General features: G+C 42.5%; 1 protein-coding gene and 1 long non-coding RNA gene across 8 annotated transcripts in view; one reads left to right on the forward strand and one right to left on the reverse strand.

The window, feature by feature from the left end:
• TARBP1 (TAR (HIV-1) RNA binding protein 1) overlaps positions 1 to 15,852 on the reverse strand; it is an 84,536-nt gene extending 68,684 nt beyond the window's left edge. For 2 of the 7 annotated variants that reach the window (XR_002519069.2, XR_002519070.2), the window contains exons 1-6: positions 14,618 to 15,852; positions 9,021 to 9,118; positions 7,517 to 7,586; positions 3,898 to 4,046; positions 2,058 to 2,110; positions 306 to 403 (exon numbers count right to left, since the gene is read on the reverse strand). Coding sequence is in view for 3 of the 7 variants with exons in the window: in XM_021931488.2 (XP_021787180.2) it covers positions 306 to 403; positions 2,058 to 2,110; positions 3,898 to 4,046; positions 7,517 to 7,586; positions 9,021 to 9,118; positions 14,618 to 15,548 (1,399 nt within the window). In the remaining 4 variants the exon portion in view is untranslated. The remainder of the gene's footprint in view (positions 1 to 305; positions 404 to 2,057; positions 2,111 to 3,897; positions 4,047 to 7,516; positions 7,587 to 9,020; positions 9,119 to 14,617) is intronic. The other 5 variants (XM_021931485.2, XM_003893745.5, XR_002519066.2 and 2 more) reach the window with 4 other exon arrangements.
• LOC108583597 lies at positions 13,877 to 20,856 on the forward strand. The gene is made up of 2 exons (XR_001898393.2): positions 13,877 to 14,534; positions 20,702 to 20,856. It is a non-coding gene; the product is annotated as an uncharacterized LOC108583597 (long non-coding RNA).
• Positions 20,857 to 21,161: the final 305 nt, after the last annotated feature.

The raw sequence follows: 21,161 nt of genomic DNA on the forward strand, positions 1-21,161 counted from the left end.
TTGAATATATTTTACTAATTCTTGAAACTGAATAGTAGACAACTAGAAAAGACGGCTAAATTGCAGCACACCTTCTAAAATTACCTCCATGCTACTCATGCCAGTACTGGTAATATGTCATACACAATGACTAAAGTGTGAACTCAAAAAAGATACTGTATGAATCTGAGAAAATATGCATATCCTGGAAAAGGAAACCATTTTGAAAATATTTATTATAATAGTTGATGGTGCTTATAACCAATTTGCTAAAAAAAAAAATTGTAAGCTAATGCATTATAAAAAAACCCTTTACTGACACATACTCTTTATGTCTCCTGGAAGAAGAGAAATATACGTGACTAAAAACTTCTGTAATTTCAGTCCCAATGGAGAACAGCTTCCTATTGGCTGGCCTGGGGACCTACAAACAGAGACAGGGGAAAACAAATATTTAACATTTATTTACAAGTGATTACACTGAAATTAGCCTAAATAGACCATGGCCCAAAAGTCTTTCAACAATAAAACAATCAGACAGTCTTATTTTTCTGAACCTGCATTTCATTTTTCAGTAAAATTCTGAGAATCCTTCTGATTATAGAAACATCAGGACCTTGTAGGAAAATGGACGTGAGATAATAACCTACTACACTGAGGATTTCCTTTTTACGACACTTTCCCTTCCACGTATATAAATCTTGCTAAATAGTATCATAAAAAATAAGAGCCTGAAATGATAATTTTAAATTATATTTTATTGTTCCCAACATGTAATCCAATGACTTTAAATCTTTACGTCTAAAATAAAAGAAGTAACATTCATAACAAAGACATATATTAGTAATAAATTACTTTTGCAAGAGCATCTAATTGTTAACATCTACTAAAGTCACATTTTTTCTGCTATATGTTTCTTCCAGGAACATTATCTGCTAATTGAACACATTAGAGTGCTAGAAAACTGAAGGCATTTCATAATAAATGTGTTTGTCAACTCTTAGAAAACACCAAGATCTTTTCATTGGTTTTACTGCTCTCCAGCTGTCTAATTGCTACAGAAAACTATTCAATAGTAATGAGTTATTTGAAAACTAAAAATAATTGGCAAATCAAGTGTTGCTATGCTCTTTCAATATTATTAAACAGGACTAAATATTAATATAATTTGGCACAGACTAAAAATGTTTCAAGAAATTGGCTGGTGGGGGGATGTAGCTCTGTTTCAAGATGCAACTATAAATTTAGTTAATATTAGAAAGACAATTTCAAGTGCAGAGGAGATTTTTGAAGATGAGAATTCAAGAGTCATAAATGATGCTCAAAAAAATGAGGCTAAGGTACAATCCTGACAAACTTCTCACTGTCAACCTTTTCAAAACATAACTGTGGCCTATAAGTAGAGACAGGATGAATAATAGCAGCCACTGCCAGATATGGAAAGGAAAAGGTTAGAATGAACCCTGCAGTACTGAACTGAAATTGGACGTCCTGGTGTGAATTCATGGTTCTTAATATGGATGGATGGATGGACGCACAGACAGGCACTGGAAAAGATATAAATAAGTAAGTTTGGTCAGCAGACAAAGCTAAGAAAGAGGCACACACAGGGAGATGCAACGATCAAGCAAATGCAGTAAAATATTAACATTTGAGGAATATGGATGAACGGGAAATGAGAATTCTTTGGATTATTCTCAAGACTGTTCTGTAAGTCTGACACTAAGTTAAAAGAAAAAGGAAAATAAGTTTAAAGCATTGGTTAGCCAAAGTCATTACAACTTCCAAGAGGGCAGAAAGCAGCAATAGGGAGAAGAAAGTGAGCTACAGAAGACAGTTTCCAACAGCCCAAGAATAGAGGAGCTCAAGGCAGAAAAAAGGAAACAAGAAAAAAGAAAGGAGAAACACTTGGTGCAAATCAGAATGCAAGAATAACAAATAGGAAAAGGACCACACGATAAGAAAAACTTGACTGTCTATTCAGCAACATACCGTATGTGCCAAATGCATTAAACAATCTGGTCAGGTCTCCTAATATGAAAATGTATCAAATACATCATAACATAATGTCTCTTTACCTGCTATACAGAGAGCTCTCTGAAAGTGCATCCATTAATGGTCCAATAATAAACTAAAAAAAAAGACACATAATTGAAACTTAGTTGTAAATGCAATTTTGGAGTCAGCTTCCCTGACTGAACATCCTACAAAGGCTTACAGAAGACCTGCTATAAGCAAAGCTGATCTCTTATGCTGCAGGCGAAATTTACTGATGGTCCTGGAGGGGAAGCTTAATTCTACCAGAAAAACAAAGTAAGTACAGAATTTTCCCACCTCATTAAAATGTATGCCATACTAAGAAGAGAGTTCATGTGTTGGGTCAAGAAAGAAGGAAGGAATCCAAAGAAGAAACATATGCTAGAAAATAAAGGTAATGACAGAAAAACCAAAAAGATACTCAAGAGAAAACTGAAGCCCCTATGCCTAGAGGATAAAGAGGAAAAAATTACACTCAAAAATTACTATTAGATACTGGTCAGAAAAGCAAGCTTACATGAAGTACACAAATAATAGAATGTAGAAACATGATGCATATCAATACACCATAGCACATATTAAAACAATTAGAAAAAACTGACTTAGGCTGGGTGCGGTGGCTCACACCTGTAATCCTAGCACTTTGGGAGGCTGAGGCCAGGAGTTTGAGACCAGCCTGGCCAATATGGCAAAACCCTGTCTCTACTAAAATTACAAAACTGAGCCGGGCATGGTGGCGTGCACCTGTAGTCCCAGCTACTTGGGAGGCTGAGGCATAAGAATCCCTTAATTCCGTGAGGCAGAGGTTGCAGTGAGTCAAGATCATATCACTGCACTCCAGCCTGGGCAACAGAGTGAGACTCTGTCTCAAAAAAAAAAAAATTGTATCACTATCTGAGAAATAAATTCAATCATTCTTTAAAAAAAAAAGAAGCAGCAGCAGCAGCCAGGCACAATGGTTCACGCCTGTAATCCCAGCATTTTGGGAGGCCAAGGCAGGTGGATCACTTGAGGTCAGGAGTTCGATACCAGCCTAGCCAACATGGCAGAACCCAGTCTCTACTAAAAATACAAAAATTAGCCAGGTGTGATGGTGCCCACCTGTAATCCCAGCTACTTGGGAGGCTGAGGCAGGAGGATCACTGGAACCTGGGAAGCAGAGGCTGCAGTGAGCTGAGATGACGCCACTGCACTCCAGCCTGGGCGACAGGCGTGAGACTCCATCTCAAAAAAAAAAAAAAAAAGAAAAGAAAAAAACCTATTGAAAGAAAAAGAAGAAAAAAATTGACTTCTGTCACCTCTAAATGAGAGGTAGATTACTCTACCTAAGGAAGTCATCATGGGACTCATATGGCACCATAATATAAAACAAAATCACAGCTCTAACTCCCACCGTCTCTGCCTCGTGTAGTTCCTGACAAATGGAAGTATAGATTCTAATATATATTGCTCAGAAGGCAATCTCTATTTCATAAAGTAGACAACAGCAATTCATTGAGTCAGAACTGGAGAAGTAGCATCGCTAAACGAGTAACAGTCATCAGTGGCTCAGAACCGTGAGAACAGCATCACCTGAAAGCTTCTATACCAGTTTTCATACGGAGAAAACTTGACTTATGCTTATGATTCTTGACTTACGCTGGTCTGAATATTGATAATATAGAACTACTTTTTCACAATGGTAATAATGCAGGCAGTTCTACCTTTTGGCTTGTTGAGAAACAACATAAGCTTTTTTCCAAATAGGAAAGCTGGGTTTAGAGAAATATGATTTGTTGGATGCAAATCAACAAAATGTTACTTGCTGATATAGAACCCTAGTGTATTTTTACCCCTCACTTTTCAACAATGAGAGGAAGGAAGGGGATAGGCTGTCATTACCTCAGAAAATTCTGGTGAAAATGGAAGAATCTTTGTTTCATACAGCTCCAAAAAATGGATAACACCTTCTTTGGTCAGGATTTTGTTTTCACTTTCAAACATTCTTTTATAAATACACATATGCCAGGATGGGTGAAAGAGCCAACATCCTGTGGAAATAAATATCTAATGTTGACATCTGCTTCTGTCTTTGTTTCACCATCAAGACCACATACTCATAAACAAATACATGTACAGACAAACACAATAACTTCATTATAACACTACAAAAAAGTTTTTGTTAAGGTTTTTTGAGAGACAGGTTCTCACTACGTCACCCAGACTACAGTGCAGTTGCAAAATTCTAGCTCACTGCAACCTCAAACTCCAGGGTTCAAGCGATCCCCATGCCTCAGCTTCCTGAGCAGTTTCCTAGTAGGACTACAGGTACGCAACACCATGCCCAGACAATTTTTAAAATATTTTTTAGAAACGTGCTCTCAGAATGTTCCCCAGGCTGGACTTGAACTCCTGAGTTCAAGTGATCCTCCATTCTCCGCCTGCCAAAGCACTGGGATTACAGGTAGCAGCCACTGCATCCAGCCTGTTTTTAGTCACATATGAGTATGTTAACCAAAATAATTTTGGTATTCAGTATTCAGGCAGCTTCATTTTGAAAAACTGTAAATGGGCCAGGCACAGTGGCTCGTGCCTGTAATCCCAGCACTTTGGGAGGCCGAGGCAGGTGGATCACATGAGGCCAGGAGTTCGAAACCAGCCTGGCCAACATGGCAAAACTCCATCTCTATTAAAAACACAGAAATCAGCCGGGCGTGGTGGTAAATGCCTGTAATCCCAGCTACTGGGACAGGGGGGTGGTTCGGGACTGAGACACGAGAATCACTTGAACCCTTGAACTTGGGAGGCAGAGGTTTGAAAAAATAAGAAAGACTGTAAATAAATGCTATAACTGCTACAGTGTACAAAAATTAAATATTACCCCATGCATGCAGGTTGGAACTTCAGATTTGGAATAGTTTCAACCAATTCTTCTCTTGTCCCACTTCAATCCATTTTTCACACAGAAATATGAAATTGTCACACCTCTGCTTAAAATCCTTCGACATCTCCTCATTGTTCTTAGAATAAAGTCCAAACAAGGCATGAACTGACCCTGACTGCCACTCCAACCTCATCCCCCGCTCCACACACCAACTCTGCTACAGCCTCACTGGTCCTTCTGTTCTGCCTCCTACAGCTGCTCCCATCTCAGGGTTTGCGCCCCAGGTGGTGCCTCCTCAGCGTGGACTCTTAGCTTAGATGTCATCATAAGACAGGCCTTCCCTGACTACCCTACTCACCCATTAGTCCATTTCATCAGCTCCTTGTCTGTTCCCCTCATATACCTTATAATCAAAACTATTTTTTCATGGAAAACACAAAAGTCAGGTGAAAAATACCACATCGCTCTCACCATTTTACCGCCAGTAATTACTAGGTTGGTGCAAAAGTCGTTACGGTTTTTGCCATTTAAAAAAAAAAAAAATGACAAAAACTGCAATGACTTTTGCACCAACCTAATAGCATGTACTGGACACTAAGTAAATATTTATTCAGTAAATATATAAATGAGTGAGCAAATAAAAAACATGGAATAAATATCTTACAGATATTTTTCTAACTCTTTTGAAGTATCTTTTAATTATGTTAGAGAAAAATACTCAGCATTTTTAACTCATGACATTCTATAAATAAATTAATCCATTATTTGTAATTTACACCAAGATGCCTGTTCAACTCTTTGGCAAAGGTAATTTTTCAAAATCAGTCACTGCTATTTGATTTGGTTTGCCAAGAGCTGTGGGCAAAATGTGGTAATAAGAGCATCGTTTTAATGGTAAATGCCTACGTGAAGTCACAAGATTCAATTAAATTCTAGCCCCAGGTGCAACTATAGATGCTTATGGTCTGCGAAAAAATCCCAGTGTATCAGAAAACAACTACAGCAATCAGCTGAATAAAGCTCAATTCCTAAGGGGTCAAACTATTAAAGTTGTAATTATCTAGAGTAGGCACTAAAAACCATTTACCTAGGTTAATTCTCATGTGTAAACACAATAATGTCGCATTTTATCATTCATATGAACACAGGCCAAAACACTATTGGGCTGCATTTAGCTATTTCATTAATCTAAACTTAATTTTATTAAGATACATGTAGGAAGCTCCAGCTTCACTGTGTATCTCCTAAAAAGCTCTCATAATATAGTGATCAAGGGCTTATAAACAATATTTGAAATTATATCCTGGAATTTTCTCTTCCAAAGAAGTACAAGATACAGAACAATAACTGAAAACTTAAGACAAGTAACTCTAACAAACACTGGAAAAGATATCCTAAGTGAATAAGAATGGGAAGCAGTTACAAAGATATATTCATACCAAAGAGCGATTATTGGCCAGGCGCCGTGGCTCACGCCTGTAATCCCAGCACTTTGCGAGGCCGAGGCAGGTGGATCACCTGAGCTCGGGAGTTTGAGACCAGCCTGGCCGACATGGCAAAACCCCATCTCTACTAAAAACACAAAAATTAGCCAGGTGTGGTGGCGCATGCCTGTAATCTCAGCTGCTCGGGAGGCTGAGGCAAAAAAATTGCTTGAACCTGGGAGGCAGAGGTTGCAGTGAGCCGAGATCATCCCACTGCACTCCAGCCTGGGCAACAGAGCAAGACTCCACATCTCAAAAAAAAAAAAAAGAGCAATTATTAAAACCACAGACTATGTCATCATTGAAACCCTATCGACGAGTCCTTATCTTTTAAAGAAATGTGCTAAAATATTCACAGATAAAATGATACGACATCTAGGGATGTGCTTCAAAACCATTTAGTGAGAAGGGCGCAGGAAAGGCTACACAGGATAGACTAAGCAAGGCTGGCCATGAGAGGATCATTATTAAAGGGAGTGGTAGGTATATCACACACACTCTTCTCCTTCTATAAATGTTTGAAATTTTCCATCATCAACAGTTTAAAAAATTAACCATATCTCTAAATTATAGAAAATTCTGTGGCTATTTTAAATTGTTTTTTGGTTTTTTTGGTTTTTTTTTTGAGACAGAGTCTTGCTCTGTCGCCAGGCTGGAGTGCAGTGGCGCGATCTCGGCTCACTGCAACCTCCGCCTCCTGGATTCAAGTGATTCTCCTGCCTCAGACTCTCGAGTAGCTGGGACTACAGGCACACACCACCATGCCTGGCTAATTTTTGTATTTTTAGTAGAGATGGAGTTTCACTATGTTGGCCAGGCTGGTCTTGAACTCCTGACCTCAGGTGATCCGCCCACCTCTGCCTCCCAAAGTGCTGGGATTACAGGCATAAGCCACCATGCCTGGCCCAAAATTGTGTTCTTAAAGATGTTAAGGATATGAGTAGATGGATATAGTTATTATGCTAAGTGAGATAAACATGAGCAACATGATCCAGGTATGTATCTGGAATGGTAACAGCTGTTATCTCTTGGTGGCAGCATTACAAGATGTACGCTTTTATAGTTTTTCAAAATTCTCTATAATGAACAGGAATTAGTTATAAAATCGGGGGAAAACCATAAATGTTATTAAAAAAATAAAAGTAATCGTTACCATTTTCCTCTGACACCGCATATTCAAACAGATTGTTTAGCTTTGGTAAAACTGGCTTTATAACATGTATCTAAAAATAAGAGCAAAAAAACATATGAAATGAAAATGCATCTTGAAAAATATCAGGCAATTTTCATCTCTTTATTTAACAGTAGCTCTTCTTATAAAACATATGTAGAAAGAGCCTCATTTATCTGGTTTTTCAAACAACAGTATGATTCAGGTATGTAAAACTGAGTATGGCAATGCTAATGAATATAACCACATTATAGCTATGTTAAAGTCTGCCATTTATATAGTGATCATCATAAATCATGTCATAGAATTCTCAACTGTCCTGGGAGACAGGTAGGACTGCCAATACTAAGATATTGCAAAGAGAAAAAAAAAAACTGAAATGTCTTCTCCGTTACTCAAGTTGTTCACGGCAGCACACACTTAGAAGGGCCAATTCGGAGTTCCATGTTCTTAATACCATGTAGCCAAAGTTGCTGACACGTTTGTTTGAGAATTTACATATCCTTCAAAATATGGATAAATTTGGGTTTCTAAATAATGGGGGTTTTATGGATCTACTGATTAAAGAAAACCATAAAAGTTAATTTGAATTTAGAAATGCTTTTTCTTTATTCCTCCTCCTTGCATCTATATACATTTAGCACATATAAGTAATTATTTACTTAAAGTCCACAAACAAGATTTGGTGCACATTTGCACTGACACCTCGCAATGACTCCACAGATGGATGGCACCTCTGTGGTCCCCAACTTGCAGAATGGAAACCATGGTTCTCAAACCCATGAGTTCCCAGAACAGCAGCATACGTATCACCTGGGAACGTGTAAAAATCTCAGAGTCCTGGCCAGGTGCAGTGGCTCACACCTGTAATCCCAGCACTTTGGGAGGCCGAGGTGGGTGGATTACTTGAGGTCAGGAGTTCGAGACCAGCCTGGCCAACATGGTGAAATCCCGTCTCTACTAAAAATACAAAAATTACCCAGTGTCGTGGCTGTAGTCCCAGCTACTTGGGAGGCCGAGGTAGGAGAATCACTTGAACCCAGGAGGCGGATGTTGCAGTGAGCTGAGATCATGCGACTGCACCCCAGCCTGGGTGAGAGAACAAAACTCTGTCTCAAAAAAAAAAAAACTCAAAGTCCCAGGCCCCACCCCGACCTACTGAACCAGAAAGTCTGAGGATAGGGCATGGCAATTTATACTTTGTAACAAGCCATTTGGGTGATACTGATAGTGATAAATGTTAAAGTTTTAGAATGGCAAGGGAAGATCAAATTTTTGAATAATTTAAGTCAACTGAAAATATTCTTTAACTTACTGAAACAAGTTACACTCTAAGTTGCATTTATGCCAGAAAACAAAGTATACTTGGATTCTATCATCACCAGCTATATGTGAGTTGGTATTTTTGCATTGCTTTTAATGAATGTTTTTAAAAAAGAAAAATTGTTATCTACTATAGGATTTGCTAAAATAGAAAAACACTTACCTGATTTCCTTCTAAAGTCTCCATAATTAAAATATAATTTTCCCAAAACTTTAGAAGTTCATCTTTTTTCTTCTCAGACCACCAAAACAGACTTGGGCCTGATATGGTTTAAAAAAGAAAATTAGTTCTTCCTCTTGCAAATTTCATAAGTTTCTCAACGACAGCAGTTCTTAAGATACTACTACTATTACCAAATATATTCTCTAATAATGGAGGTGCCCCTGTATCAGAGCCTGGATAGGGGACTTGGGAATCTGAGGGAGATTTTTTTTTTTTAACACTAGGATTACTGTTTTGGAGTTCTGGGTAAAAATGGCAGATTTGCACATATAAACTCTACTCTCTCTCCCTGAGAATCTCACTATAACAGTAAAGGATTTTTCAAGGGCAAAACCCCAAAAGAATGGAGGACACGGGTAGCAGACAACAGCAGTAAAATACAGAATGTGAAAATCAGATGAAAGCCAAGTTGACTCAAGTCATGAGAATTTTAAGTTGAGGGAAAGCCAGGAAACAATTTGATTTACACTGCAAAATCCCCCTGAACCAAAGGAAGTGGTTGCAAAAGTTACTTCTGGTAAGTGGAGTGAAAAGTGAGGCTAAACTAAAGAGGATGTGTTCAGTGTTTAAGAAACAGTCATATCCCCAGGCCCCTTTCCTATGTCCTAAACAGGAAAAAGACTAGAACTGCTTTTCTGGAGAAGGTAAAATAGTGGGTCTCCAAATTGGGAGGCGCAGGACACAGCAGACATTAGTCCTACTGACAAAGGGGATTCAGCGAACATGTGTGCACCCTGGATGCTGAGACTCCTCTCTACCTGTCCCCTCAGGTCCCAGAATACTGGCCAGGCCCTCACTATGCATCAGACAACCAGAAGATGTTCTCTGCAGAATCTGGCCAGCCCAGGAGGGAAGACCTGAAAATACATCCAAGATTCCCTAGTGAAATGGCTTGGCTAAATCACCTTATGGTGAAGTTCAGTCAACAGCACCACTCATGGGCTTAGAGCTTTAAACCCAATTTTGATTTCTTATCCTTAAACATAAACAGGGATCTAAAATCATCAGACAGTTGGGGAAACCTCTAAACTAAAGATCAAGACCAAAACAAATGGAGGAGGAGGAGGAAACTGGAGAAAATAAAATTACACAGGGAGAAGAAAACTTTTTAAAAAGCTTTCAGTAATATCTTAAGAAGACAGTACTGTTATAAGAACAGGATATTATTAAACAGGGGACATTCTGACCAGGCATGGCGGCTCATGCCTGTAATCCCAACACTTTGGGAGGCTGAGGCAGGAGGATTGCTTGAGACCAGGAGCTTGAGAACAGCCTGGTACAACATAGCAAGACCCTGTTTCTACAAGGAAATTTAAAAACTTATCAGGGCATGGTGGTACACACCTATCATCTCCACTTCTCCAGAGGCTGAGATGAAAGGATCACTTGAGCCCAGGATTTTGAAGTTACAGTGAGCTATAATCACGCCACTGCACCCTAGCCTGGGCAAGAGCGAGGATTTGTCTCAAAAAAAAAAAAAAAAAAACTCAATCCAAAATCATAGAAAATCCTTAGAAAAGATGCTTTCAAGAAAGTCCAGTAAGTTCAATATCTAAAAAAAGAACAGAAAACAGAAAGGGACGAAGTTATCCACAAAATATTCTAGAAAATTTCCCAGAACTGAAGAACACGATTTCCAGATTGCATAGGAAGTCCAGCAAGTGCCCAGCACAAGGATGAAAATAGACACCTATCAAAACTGTGAAATTTCAGAATGCTAGAGCCACTGATCCTACACACTTCCATAGAGAAAAACAGTTCCTGTATAAACAAACAGGATTCAGAACGGCCTCAGATTTCCCAACAGAGGAAGCTGTAGCTTCTGGGACAATCGATACCTTTAAAATTCTGCATGGAAATATCTTCCAGGCTCGAATTCTACCCTCAGTCAAAAAATCAATGAAATGTGAGGACAAAATAAAGGCACTTAGACATGTATGGTTTCAGCTGCTGATTAGGATATAGAAAACCATAGGAGATCGTTATTGTCATACAAAGAGGAAAGGCTGAAAAGTCTACAAAATCCTAAACTGTTGTGCGGTGGGTGGGGGGAGCATTAGAGCTGAGGTCACAATGCAACCAGGTGGTCTGAATTCCAAAAGGAAGGAAGCCGCTCCAAGAATGGAAAGGCCACACAAACTGTTCTACCTCCGGCACAGGAGGAAGACATGGTCACCCAAAAAGCGGTTTTAAAAATGGCATTTTGACAAGTTTTTAAAGACCAAAGTGGGCTAGCCTGACAGCTTGCTGAAGGAGTCCACATCCATTTACCAGCAATTTTCTTCAAGCCTGCCCTGGTGCTCTCAAGAGAGACTGTGGCCAGGGCAGGAGATCCCCGGAGTAGGCACCCAGGGCAGCAGGACTAACTACAGAGGCCCAGCCATGCCCTGCAGGAGTACAAGTTGGTGATCAACTGCCAAAACGTGCCTGCCCTCCTGGATCCTTCTCCGACAGGAGGTCAAAGCTGTCTGCCCCTTGTGGAGGGGCAGGAAACCCTCCCACACTTTCACCCTTGTCCCTGACTTCATACCAGGCAAAAGTTGGCTGCCTCTAGGGCAGGAACAGAAAACCTGCTCCCTTCGCCCTGCACTGACATTAGGCGAATGCATCTTATGCTGTGGAAGGGGAAGAAAACCCCCTACTGCCAGATATCCTGCACTGATACAAAGCTGGTCTGCAGGTGCTGGAGGAGGGCAGGACAGTACACCCAAGACCTACCACAGACACGTGCAGGATGCAGCTGCCACAGGTGAGGGCCAGGAAACTAAACCCACCCCTAAGTAGGAGGCAATGATTATTGCCATGGAGAGGGAGCAGAGACAGTGAAAGAGCAGGAATGCTGATGCTCAGACACATGGGGCCTAATACAAGGCTGCAGTGGAAGAAATGAAAAGCCCCTGCCTCATCTCTTGCACCAAGGAACAAGCATCAGCAGTCTACCTGAGGGATGGACAAAGCCTTGGCTGAAGACCTCCAACTGTGGCACAGGCCTCCCAGGCTGGAGAAAAACCTGTTGGGATTCCAGGCTTCAGCTAAGCAAGTAGCCACAAAATCCACCTGGGAAAAGCTTGTAGAGTGCACTGAAAACAAATATAGCAACCAACGCCAAACCCAGCTCAACTACAAGCTAGACTAACTCAACGCCACAAAGTAAAAGTGCCTATCCCTAGGCAGAAATATTTACTTCCATCTCTACTGTTATTACAGTAAGACATAAAAAAAGCGACTCCATAGCCAAACACTACAACAGAAAACAAAGCCAAACTTGGATGGTCCGGGTATCAAACTTGCAGGTAACTATAATTAATATGCTAAAAGATCTCATGGAAAAGGTAAACAATATGCATAAACAGATGAGCAGATGGGGAATTTCAGGAGAGAAACTCCAAAAGTGTCAAATGGAAATGAGAGAAAAACATGATGGCAGACATAAAGGAGCTTTTGATGGAATTATCAAACAAGACCTTAAAAAAATCCTATTTCAGGAAACTGCTAGAGAATGCACTGTGCTGACACAAGCCAGTAAAGCAAAAAAGAGGAAGATAGGAACTACAGGAAATGAGATCCAACAGAGCACCCAGGTGAAGGGAATCCCAGGATAAGCGTGAGGTCTGTGCACCAGGCACAGGGAGAAACCTGCCACATCTGGGCATGTAAGGGGACTCTGAGAGAAGCTTCTTTAGGAAAACGTATAAAACCTCTGATGATCTGATTTTGTAGAGGAAAGATTTAGTCAACTGGTTAAGAATTTAAGAAGGAATCCGTGGTAAGTATAGAAAGAATCAAACACATTTTAAAACATCAAAATTATATGAAAAACTTGCAGGAAGAGAAAAATGATCAGTTTCCTACATAGATCACCTGTGAGCAGCATTTACGGTCATAACCGTATAAATGCTGAACATGCATTTAACCAAAATTTTACCTGTGACAATATATTTTATTATATAACTAAGATATATTATGTCAAGACATAGGGGTAAATCCCAAAATATTTCGTTAAAAGAGCCCACAGGATTTGCTTTCTGTAACAGAGGAAATGGGAGTTGCAGGAAGCATGGAAACACCATTGCTCATCCTTAAAACTGCAAAATAACTGGCCGGACACAGCGGCTCATGCCTGTAATCCCAGCACTTTGGGAGGCCGAGGCGGGCGGATCTCGAGGTCAGGAGATCTAGACCATCCTGGCTAACACGGTGAAATCCCATCCCTACTAAAAATACAAAAAAAAAAAAAAAAATTTAGCCAGGCGTGGTTGCGAGCGCCTGCAGTCCCAGCTACTCGGGAGGCTGAGGCAGGAGAACGGCGTGAACCCAGGAGGCAGGAGGTTGCAGTGAGCCGAGATCGTGCCACTGCACTCCAGCTCGGGCAACAGTGCGAGACTCCGTCTAAAAAAAAACAAAAATAATAAAATAAATAAAGTATTAATAAATAACAAAATTAGTCAGGCATGGTGGCGCATGCCTGTAATCCCAGCTACTCACGAGGCTGAGGCAGGAGAATCACTTGAATCCAGGAGGCAGAGGTTGCAGAGAGCCGATATTGTGCCACTGCATTCCCGCGTGGGTGACAAGAGTGAAACTCCATCAAAAAAAAAAAAAAAACTGCAAAATAACTGACTCATACAAATAAATGAATGTTTAACTTTTGATGATTTTTAAAATATTTCCCAGTGAAAACTCTCAGGGATGATCACATCCATCTAATGTTTTAAAATTACTTGAAAATATAACCTCACAACTTCAGGCAAACAAAAATCCTTTACCTCTAATAAATGGTCAGCTACCGTTGAAAAAGTAGAAATATTCTATTGAGACAATTTTGAGTCAATCTACTTTGTAGTTTGATAGTTTAAACGCAAATTTAACATAACTGAAGTCAAACCAATCAACAGTAACATACCAACTTGAAGGGAGGCCTTGCTGTTTCATTACTCTTGCACACAGCAGAGAGCACAGCTCAGAAAATCAAAAAATAAAATCTGATTCATTCTATTAAATTAATGGCAAAAATACACTCAAAAGGTCGACTTAAGAAACATGTTTAACAAATATTAGTAAATCCTGTTCCTAATTACCAGGAGAAATTTCAAAAGAGTGTGATGGCCTCTAGGACGCTTAATTCTAACACTCAAGACTCAATCCACTGGTCAGTACAGATAAATAATAAATAATTTTTCTTTCAACTTGATAGATCTATCAACCGTTCCTATTGGGATAAATCTACCACGATATAGTGCTAGATTTGGGTCTGTAAAATCTTACACGGGCTCCATCATCTTCCTAAACTATTCCACGGGTGCTGTATTCCACCTGCTCTGGGTCAGAACGTTCCCAACTGCAGTGATTTGTGACTTCAGAGAACACCCTCGAGAGGGGGTTCCAAAGGTTTTCAGGCTTTAGGGGAACAACCCGGAATAACCAAATTCTGCATGGATCGGAGTGGCGACCCCGGTAAGCTAGTTTTCAGAAGCATGAAGGCTCCCCTCCGGGGCAGCCAAGTAGGTAGCACTGGGCTGGGGGTCAGAGGCAGGTACCGTTTCCTTCCTGGGGCCCGCAGGTGCAGTCGGTCCCCAGCTCCGCCGACACCTCTACCGCCCTCTGCAGTAGGTAGCGCGCTCGCTTGCGCGTCAGGGCGTCCGCCTGGCCCAGCCCCGCCTGCACGGTCCTCCAGAAGCGCCAGCAGCGCCGGGCGTCCGGGTCCGCCTCGCGCGCGCTGCGGGCGCGATCGCCGCCGGGCTCGGGTAGCAGCTTCTCGGCCAGGGAGCTCAGGACCAGCAGCTTCTCCTCTACGCGGCCCGACCCCGGGGACGTCCCGGGCGCAGCCAGCCCGCCCCACACGGCCCGCAGCGCCGCCCCGCCGCATTGGACCAGCACTGGCAGCAGTCGCCCGGCCACTAGCGCCGCCGCGTCCCCGGCGGGCCCGGCCTCATCCCCGTCCCCGCCCCCGCCTAGCGCCAGAGCGACGGCAGCCCCTGCCACGCGTTCCAGCAGCGGCCCGTCCTCGCGTGGCCGCAAACAGGGCCCGACGGCCGCCAGCACCTCCACGGCAGCCTCGGCGCCAGGCGCGCGCCACCCGGCGAGCAGATCGCGCAGCGCTTCCTCAGCCAGCGCGGCCGCCAGCTGCGGAGCCCCAGCCAGGCGGGCGCACGAGCGCAGGGCCGCGCCTGCCGCCCTCAGCACGCGCCGGCGGTGGCGAGGCTGCAGACCGGGGTCCGGGCCGCCCGCTGGGCGCCCGCGCAGGCTCCGCAGCAGTGGCACGAGGTATCCTGCTGCCACCTCGCGCGCCGCCTCCGGGAGCGCGCCTGCGCCCCCGCCGTCGCGCGCCTCCTCGTCCTCGAGCCGCTGCAGAAGGAAGCGCAGCGTCTCCACGCGCTCCGCGGATGCCTCCCCTTGGCACAGCGCCCCAAGCAGGGCCCGGGGGTCCCGGCTCTGCGAGAGCAGCGCTTCCGCGAGCACCCACTCCATTTGCCGAGCGCCCGCGCCACCGGCCCGGGCTCCCAAAGGAAGGCGCCGGCGTGCGCGATGCGTGCGCACAGGACCGGCCGGCCCCTGCGTGCGCGTGCGCCGACGGAGCCGGGTGCGCGGCCGCAGAGAGGGAGACGTAGCCCGGCTTGGTCCAGCTCAGCGTCTGTTGGGTTCCTGCCACCAACCCTGCCTAGAACCCCACCTGGTCTCTTATTTTTAGGAGAAACGAGGCCCTCGTTAAAAGTTAATGTAGTATCTACACCACCTCCATCGATTCCTGATTGGAGGTTGGTCTGCCTAGGACCCTAAATCAGGCGTGCCTGTGAGCATAAACCAGTTCACAGAAGGTGCACATCACAATCACTTCAGATTATTTTCCAAACGTTACATGCTGGGCACCATCCACAAAGAGACTGACACAGTAGGTCTGAAATTGGTTCTGGACATCTGCATTAAAAATAAGTCAAGAAAACACAAGAATGATTTAGACGTAAGGCCAGGAGTGAGAAGTGTTAGGGATGGAGGGTTTCCAGGTTCAGGAATTGGACGAAATGCACAAACAGAGCAAAGAAAGAGCGAAGCAACAAAAGCAGAGATTAATTGAAAAAGTACACTCCCCAGACCCGAGCAAGCCGCTCAAGGAGGGCTGGTTACAGAATTTTCTGGGGTTTCAATACCCATAGAGGTTTCAATTGGTTACTTGGTGTACACACTATGTAAATGAAGAGGATAAAATAAAGTTACAAAGTTATTTACTTGGTGTACTCCCTGTGTAAATGAAGAGGATATTTCCTGTCATAGCTGAAGTGTTCCCATCTGATCTGGTCCTAGGAAGTTTTTAGGTTCCCTGCCTCCAGGCCCTATTCTCCTGCCTCAGAGGTACCTATGGCAATGTGCTAGGATTCAGCTAAAACCAAGATGCCCACGCCAGCCCTCACAACCAAATGCCCAAGATGACTTCAGGATGCAGAGCCTCCCACACAATGCATGTGCTCCCATGTGCAAACTCAAAAATAGTCCCTGTGTCTGTCTTTTCTGTATTTCTGACAGCATCCATTGCTAAATACAGAAACAGAAAACCTCACCTCAGCCTGCATGGTGCGGATTTGGTTCCTGGCTCAATCTGAGACAAAATGGATCAGTGACACGGGTTTTCTTTGCTACTAAACACAAAGGTCTGCCCCTGAGTCAATAAAGAAAACAGGGTCCCAACTTCAAAGAGCTTGACATATAATAACATAATGGATAAGACAAAAATTAAAGTTTTTTAAATGTAGTTATTTTTATATAATGTAAAGTTATCTGACTTAAATTTAAGGTTATGTAACATTAGACAGGCAAGACTTTTTTCATATTTCAGAAGCATTCAGTTTTTAACAAAATGCATAAATGGTTCTATTTTAAGCCCTTTTAAAATGTGTCAGTATCAATTACCTTCAACATAAAATGTGCAGACAACTATCATTTCTCTCAACATATATCTAATAAATATAAATGGGCAAATGTCTTGAGCACTTAACAAATGAAGATACACAAATGATAAGCAGTTGGAAAAGTGTTCAACATCATTAGTCATCAGAGAAATGCAAATTAAACCCACAATGAGATACCACTTCATACTGATGAGAATGGCTAACATTTAAAAGCTCGAAAACACTAAACGGCAAAGACCAAGGGTGTGGAGCAACTGGAATCCTCATACATTACTGGTGGGCATGAAAATGGTACAGTCACTTTAGAAACTGTTTCTTGTAAAGTTATAATTTAGCTACTTTAAAATTCAGCAATTTCACCCCTAGGCAATGACCTAAAATAAATGAAAACATGTTTCAAAAAAAGAAAAAAAAGTCTTGCAGAAGAATGTTTTTGACAACATTATTCATTATAGCCAAAGCCTTTTAACAACCTAGTAGGTGTTAGGTAACAACCTACATGTGCATCAAATAGGAGAATGAATAAAAAATTGTAATCTATCTATATAATAATGCTCCCAGCAATAAGACAATGAATTGCTAATCCACTCAACATAGATAAGTCTCAGAAACAATATGTTAAACAAAGGAAGACAGTCACAAAGTTTACATCCTCGTGATTTCATTTATATGAAATCCAAGAATAGAAAAAAGTAATCTGAAGGATAGAAATGAGAACAATAGTTGCATAGAGGGAGTAGAGATTTGACTAGAATTGGGCACAAGGCAACTTTCTGAGGTGATGAAAATATTTTATGTTGATCAACGTGTTGGTTACACATTTGTCAAGACTCCTTGAACTGAACCCTTAAGGTCTATGCATTTTGCTCTGCAGAAAGTTTTCCTCAATCAGCCGGGCACGGTGGCTCAAGCCTGTAATCCCAGCACTTTGGGAGGCCGAGGCAGGCGGATCACGAGGTCAGGAGATTGAGACCATCCTGGCCAACATGGTGAAACCCCGTCTCTACTAAAATACAAAAAATTAGCCGGGCATGGTGGCACATGCCTGTAGTTCCAGCTATCTGGGAGGCTGAGGCAAGAGAATCGCTTGAACCCAGGAGGCAGAGGTTGTAGTGAGCCAAGATCATACCACTGCACTCCAGCCTAGCCTGGCGACAAAGTGAGACTCGGTCTCAAAAAAAAAAAAAAAAGAAAAGAAAGTTTACCTCAATCTTGAAAAATGACTTATACCAAAAAAAAAAAAAAAAAAAAAAAAGTTGGCCTATGTGTTTTGTTCTCTGTTGCCTACAGAATAAAGCCCAGCTGCAGAGCACGGCATTGAAGGCTTATTGAGATTGGGGAAGAGGCAGTTGGCCTCATAACCTGATTCCCCTACTCTGCCCCCTGTCCCAGGCATATGGAACTCTCCTGCTTACCCACAACATGTTTGCACTGTCTTCTCTCCTGGAATATTTCCCACAACAGCACTTTTCTGATTCACCAATGTGGGCAGCGATTTCCTAATTGCCAAAGCTGCCCTTTTTCGTTCTTAACCTGAATGGACTCTGTGGAGTATTTCCTATTTCTTGAAACACTGTCTCACTCTGGTTTTCATCGATGACTTCTTCCTGTTCTTTGCTTTCTCTGCTTCCTCAGCTGTTTCTTCTCCATCTCTTTCAGCATCTTATTTTTCCTCCTGACCTTTCCTTAGTGATATTTCCAGGGTTTTATCTTCAGGTCTCTCTTCTCCTCACTCTGTAAATTTTCTCTGAATAACTTCATTAACACTATAGATCTGGTTACCATTTACATGCTAATGATGAAAAAATCTATATCTCCAGCCCAGGTCTCTCTCCTGAGACTTATCCTTAGGAGATAGCTCCAAACCTATTTCTCCAACTGCCTACCACACGTCTTCATTTCAATATTACTCAGGACATCATTCTCAGTCTCCGCTTTTACAAATCTAACCTCATTCCCTTCATCCCTTCCCCCAGCATCATTCCTCCCCACCGATGTACTTCTTCCCAGGAATTCCTTATTTAGGGGAATGGCCATCATTGCCAAATTGCCCAAGTCAACAACCTGAGAACTAATAGACTTCCTACTCTTACTTGATTCTCACATGCAATCACTCCTCAAAGTTATCCATGTGACTTTCTAAATCTCTCGGTGGTCCGTCCTCTCTGTGCCCCACTAAGACCTTAGTTTTAGACCCTCCTCATTTCTTGCCAAGATAATATCAATCACCTCCTACCCCACTCCCAGCTATATGACACTTAAGCAACGCTTATTGAGTGAATAGTCAGTCATCTCCTGCTCTTTTATGAAGACCCAAATTTCAAGGCACCTCTCTAAGAAGCCATTCCTAATGCCCTGGTCATGTAATACATATTCCATATTGGTACTAGGATGATCTCCCTAAAATTAGATCATTGGCTACCCAGAGCCCTCAGAATCATGGTTGAGTTTCTTAGCATGTCATCCAAGATGCCTCAAGATGGAATGCCTGCCTAATTCTCCATCTTCACACTCCTGACATACACACCTTGATGCTGAAGTCCCTAAAACATGTGTGCTCTCAATTTTCTTTTTTCTTTTTCTTTTTTTTTCAAAAGCCCTTCTCCCTTTTGGAAAGCGCTTACCCCTTCTCCACCTGACTTTTACTTTTTTCTTTCAAGACAAAGTTCAAATGTTATCTCTCCAGAAAGTCATTTGTTAATACCTTTCTCCTGTCACCAACACCCCAGCTAAATTAGGTGACCCTCTTTCAAATTCCCCAAACATCCTGGCGTGTCACTAACACAGCAATGGTCACGCTGCGTTGTAATTGCAAGCTATTTCTCTGCCCCCTACTCCTCCCCTCTAAGCAATATGAGGGCTAGGCATGGGGTATGAGGTTTTGTCTATTATTATACTCATGCCAGTACCTCATCCCAGACATATCATACTTCAGTAACGCTTTATTTTTTATTTTTTTAGACTGAGTCTCACTCTGTCACCCAGGCTGGAGTGCAATGGCACAATCTCGGTTCACTGCAACCTCCGCCTCCAGGGTTCAAGTGATTCTCTTGCCTCATCCTCCCGAGTAGCTGGGATTACAGGCGCCCACCACCATGCCCAGCTAATTTTTGTATTTTTAGTAGAGACCAAGTTTCATCATGTTTGCCAGGCTGATCTCGGACTCCTGACCTCAGGTGATCCACCTGCCTCAGCCTTCCAAAGTGCTGGGATTATAGGCGTAAGCCACCGTGCCTGGCCCAGTAACACTTATTGAGTGAATAGCCATCTCCCACTCTTCTATGAAGACCCAAATTTTAAGGCATCTCTCTGTCGCCCAGGCTAGAGGGCAGTAGCACCATCTTGGCTCACTGCAACCTCCATTTCCCGGGTTCAAACGATTCTCCTGCCTCAGCCTCCTGAGTAGCTGGGATTACAGATGTGCACTACTACACCCAGCTAATTTTTGTATTTTTAGTAGAGACGGGGTTTCACCATGTTAGCCAGGGTAGTCTTGAACTCCTGACTTCAAGTAGTCTGCCCACCTCAGCCTCCCAAAGTGTTACAGGCGTAAGCCACCGTGCCCGGCCTTCCTAAAACTTTTAATTGTAGTAGTAATAACGGCTATAGTTACCACACTTATTAAAGACCAGACATGGTAATATCTATCTGTATATATTATTGCACTTCACCCTCAAAACAACTCATAAACGAAGTGTTTTTACTTTTCTTCTTTTACAGATGAGGAAACTGAAGATAGGAGAGGTTGAGTTACTTGCCCTGATATCACAGGATGAAAAAAGCAGCAGAGCTGTCTGACTCAAAGGCTGTGCACTTTTCTGCAATACCTCCAAAACATCAAGGAAGAAAAATATACAATTGCCACGTCCAGTGTACTGCCTGTAGAATTTCTGTACTCCCGAAGTCTAGCACATAGTAGGTATTCAGTAAATTATGGTTGTATGAATGGATGGAGGTGTAGTTTCTGCAACTACTTATGTGCCCCTTAAGAATTGGGATTTTGGCCAGGCGCAGTGGCTCACGCCTGTAATCCCAGCACTTTGGGAAGCCGAGGTGGGTGGATCATTTGAGGTCAGGAGTTCGAGACTAGCCTGCCCAACATGCTGAAACCCTGTCTCTACTAAAAATACAAAAACTTAGCCGGGCATGGTGGCATGTGCCTGTAGTCCCAGCTACTTGG

Source organism: Papio anubis, chromosome 1 (genome assembly GCF_008728515.1).
Source record: "Papio anubis isolate 15944 chromosome 1, Panubis1.0, whole genome shotgun sequence".
Classification (NCBI taxonomy): Eukaryota; Metazoa; Chordata; class Mammalia; order Primates; family Cercopithecidae; genus Papio; species Papio anubis.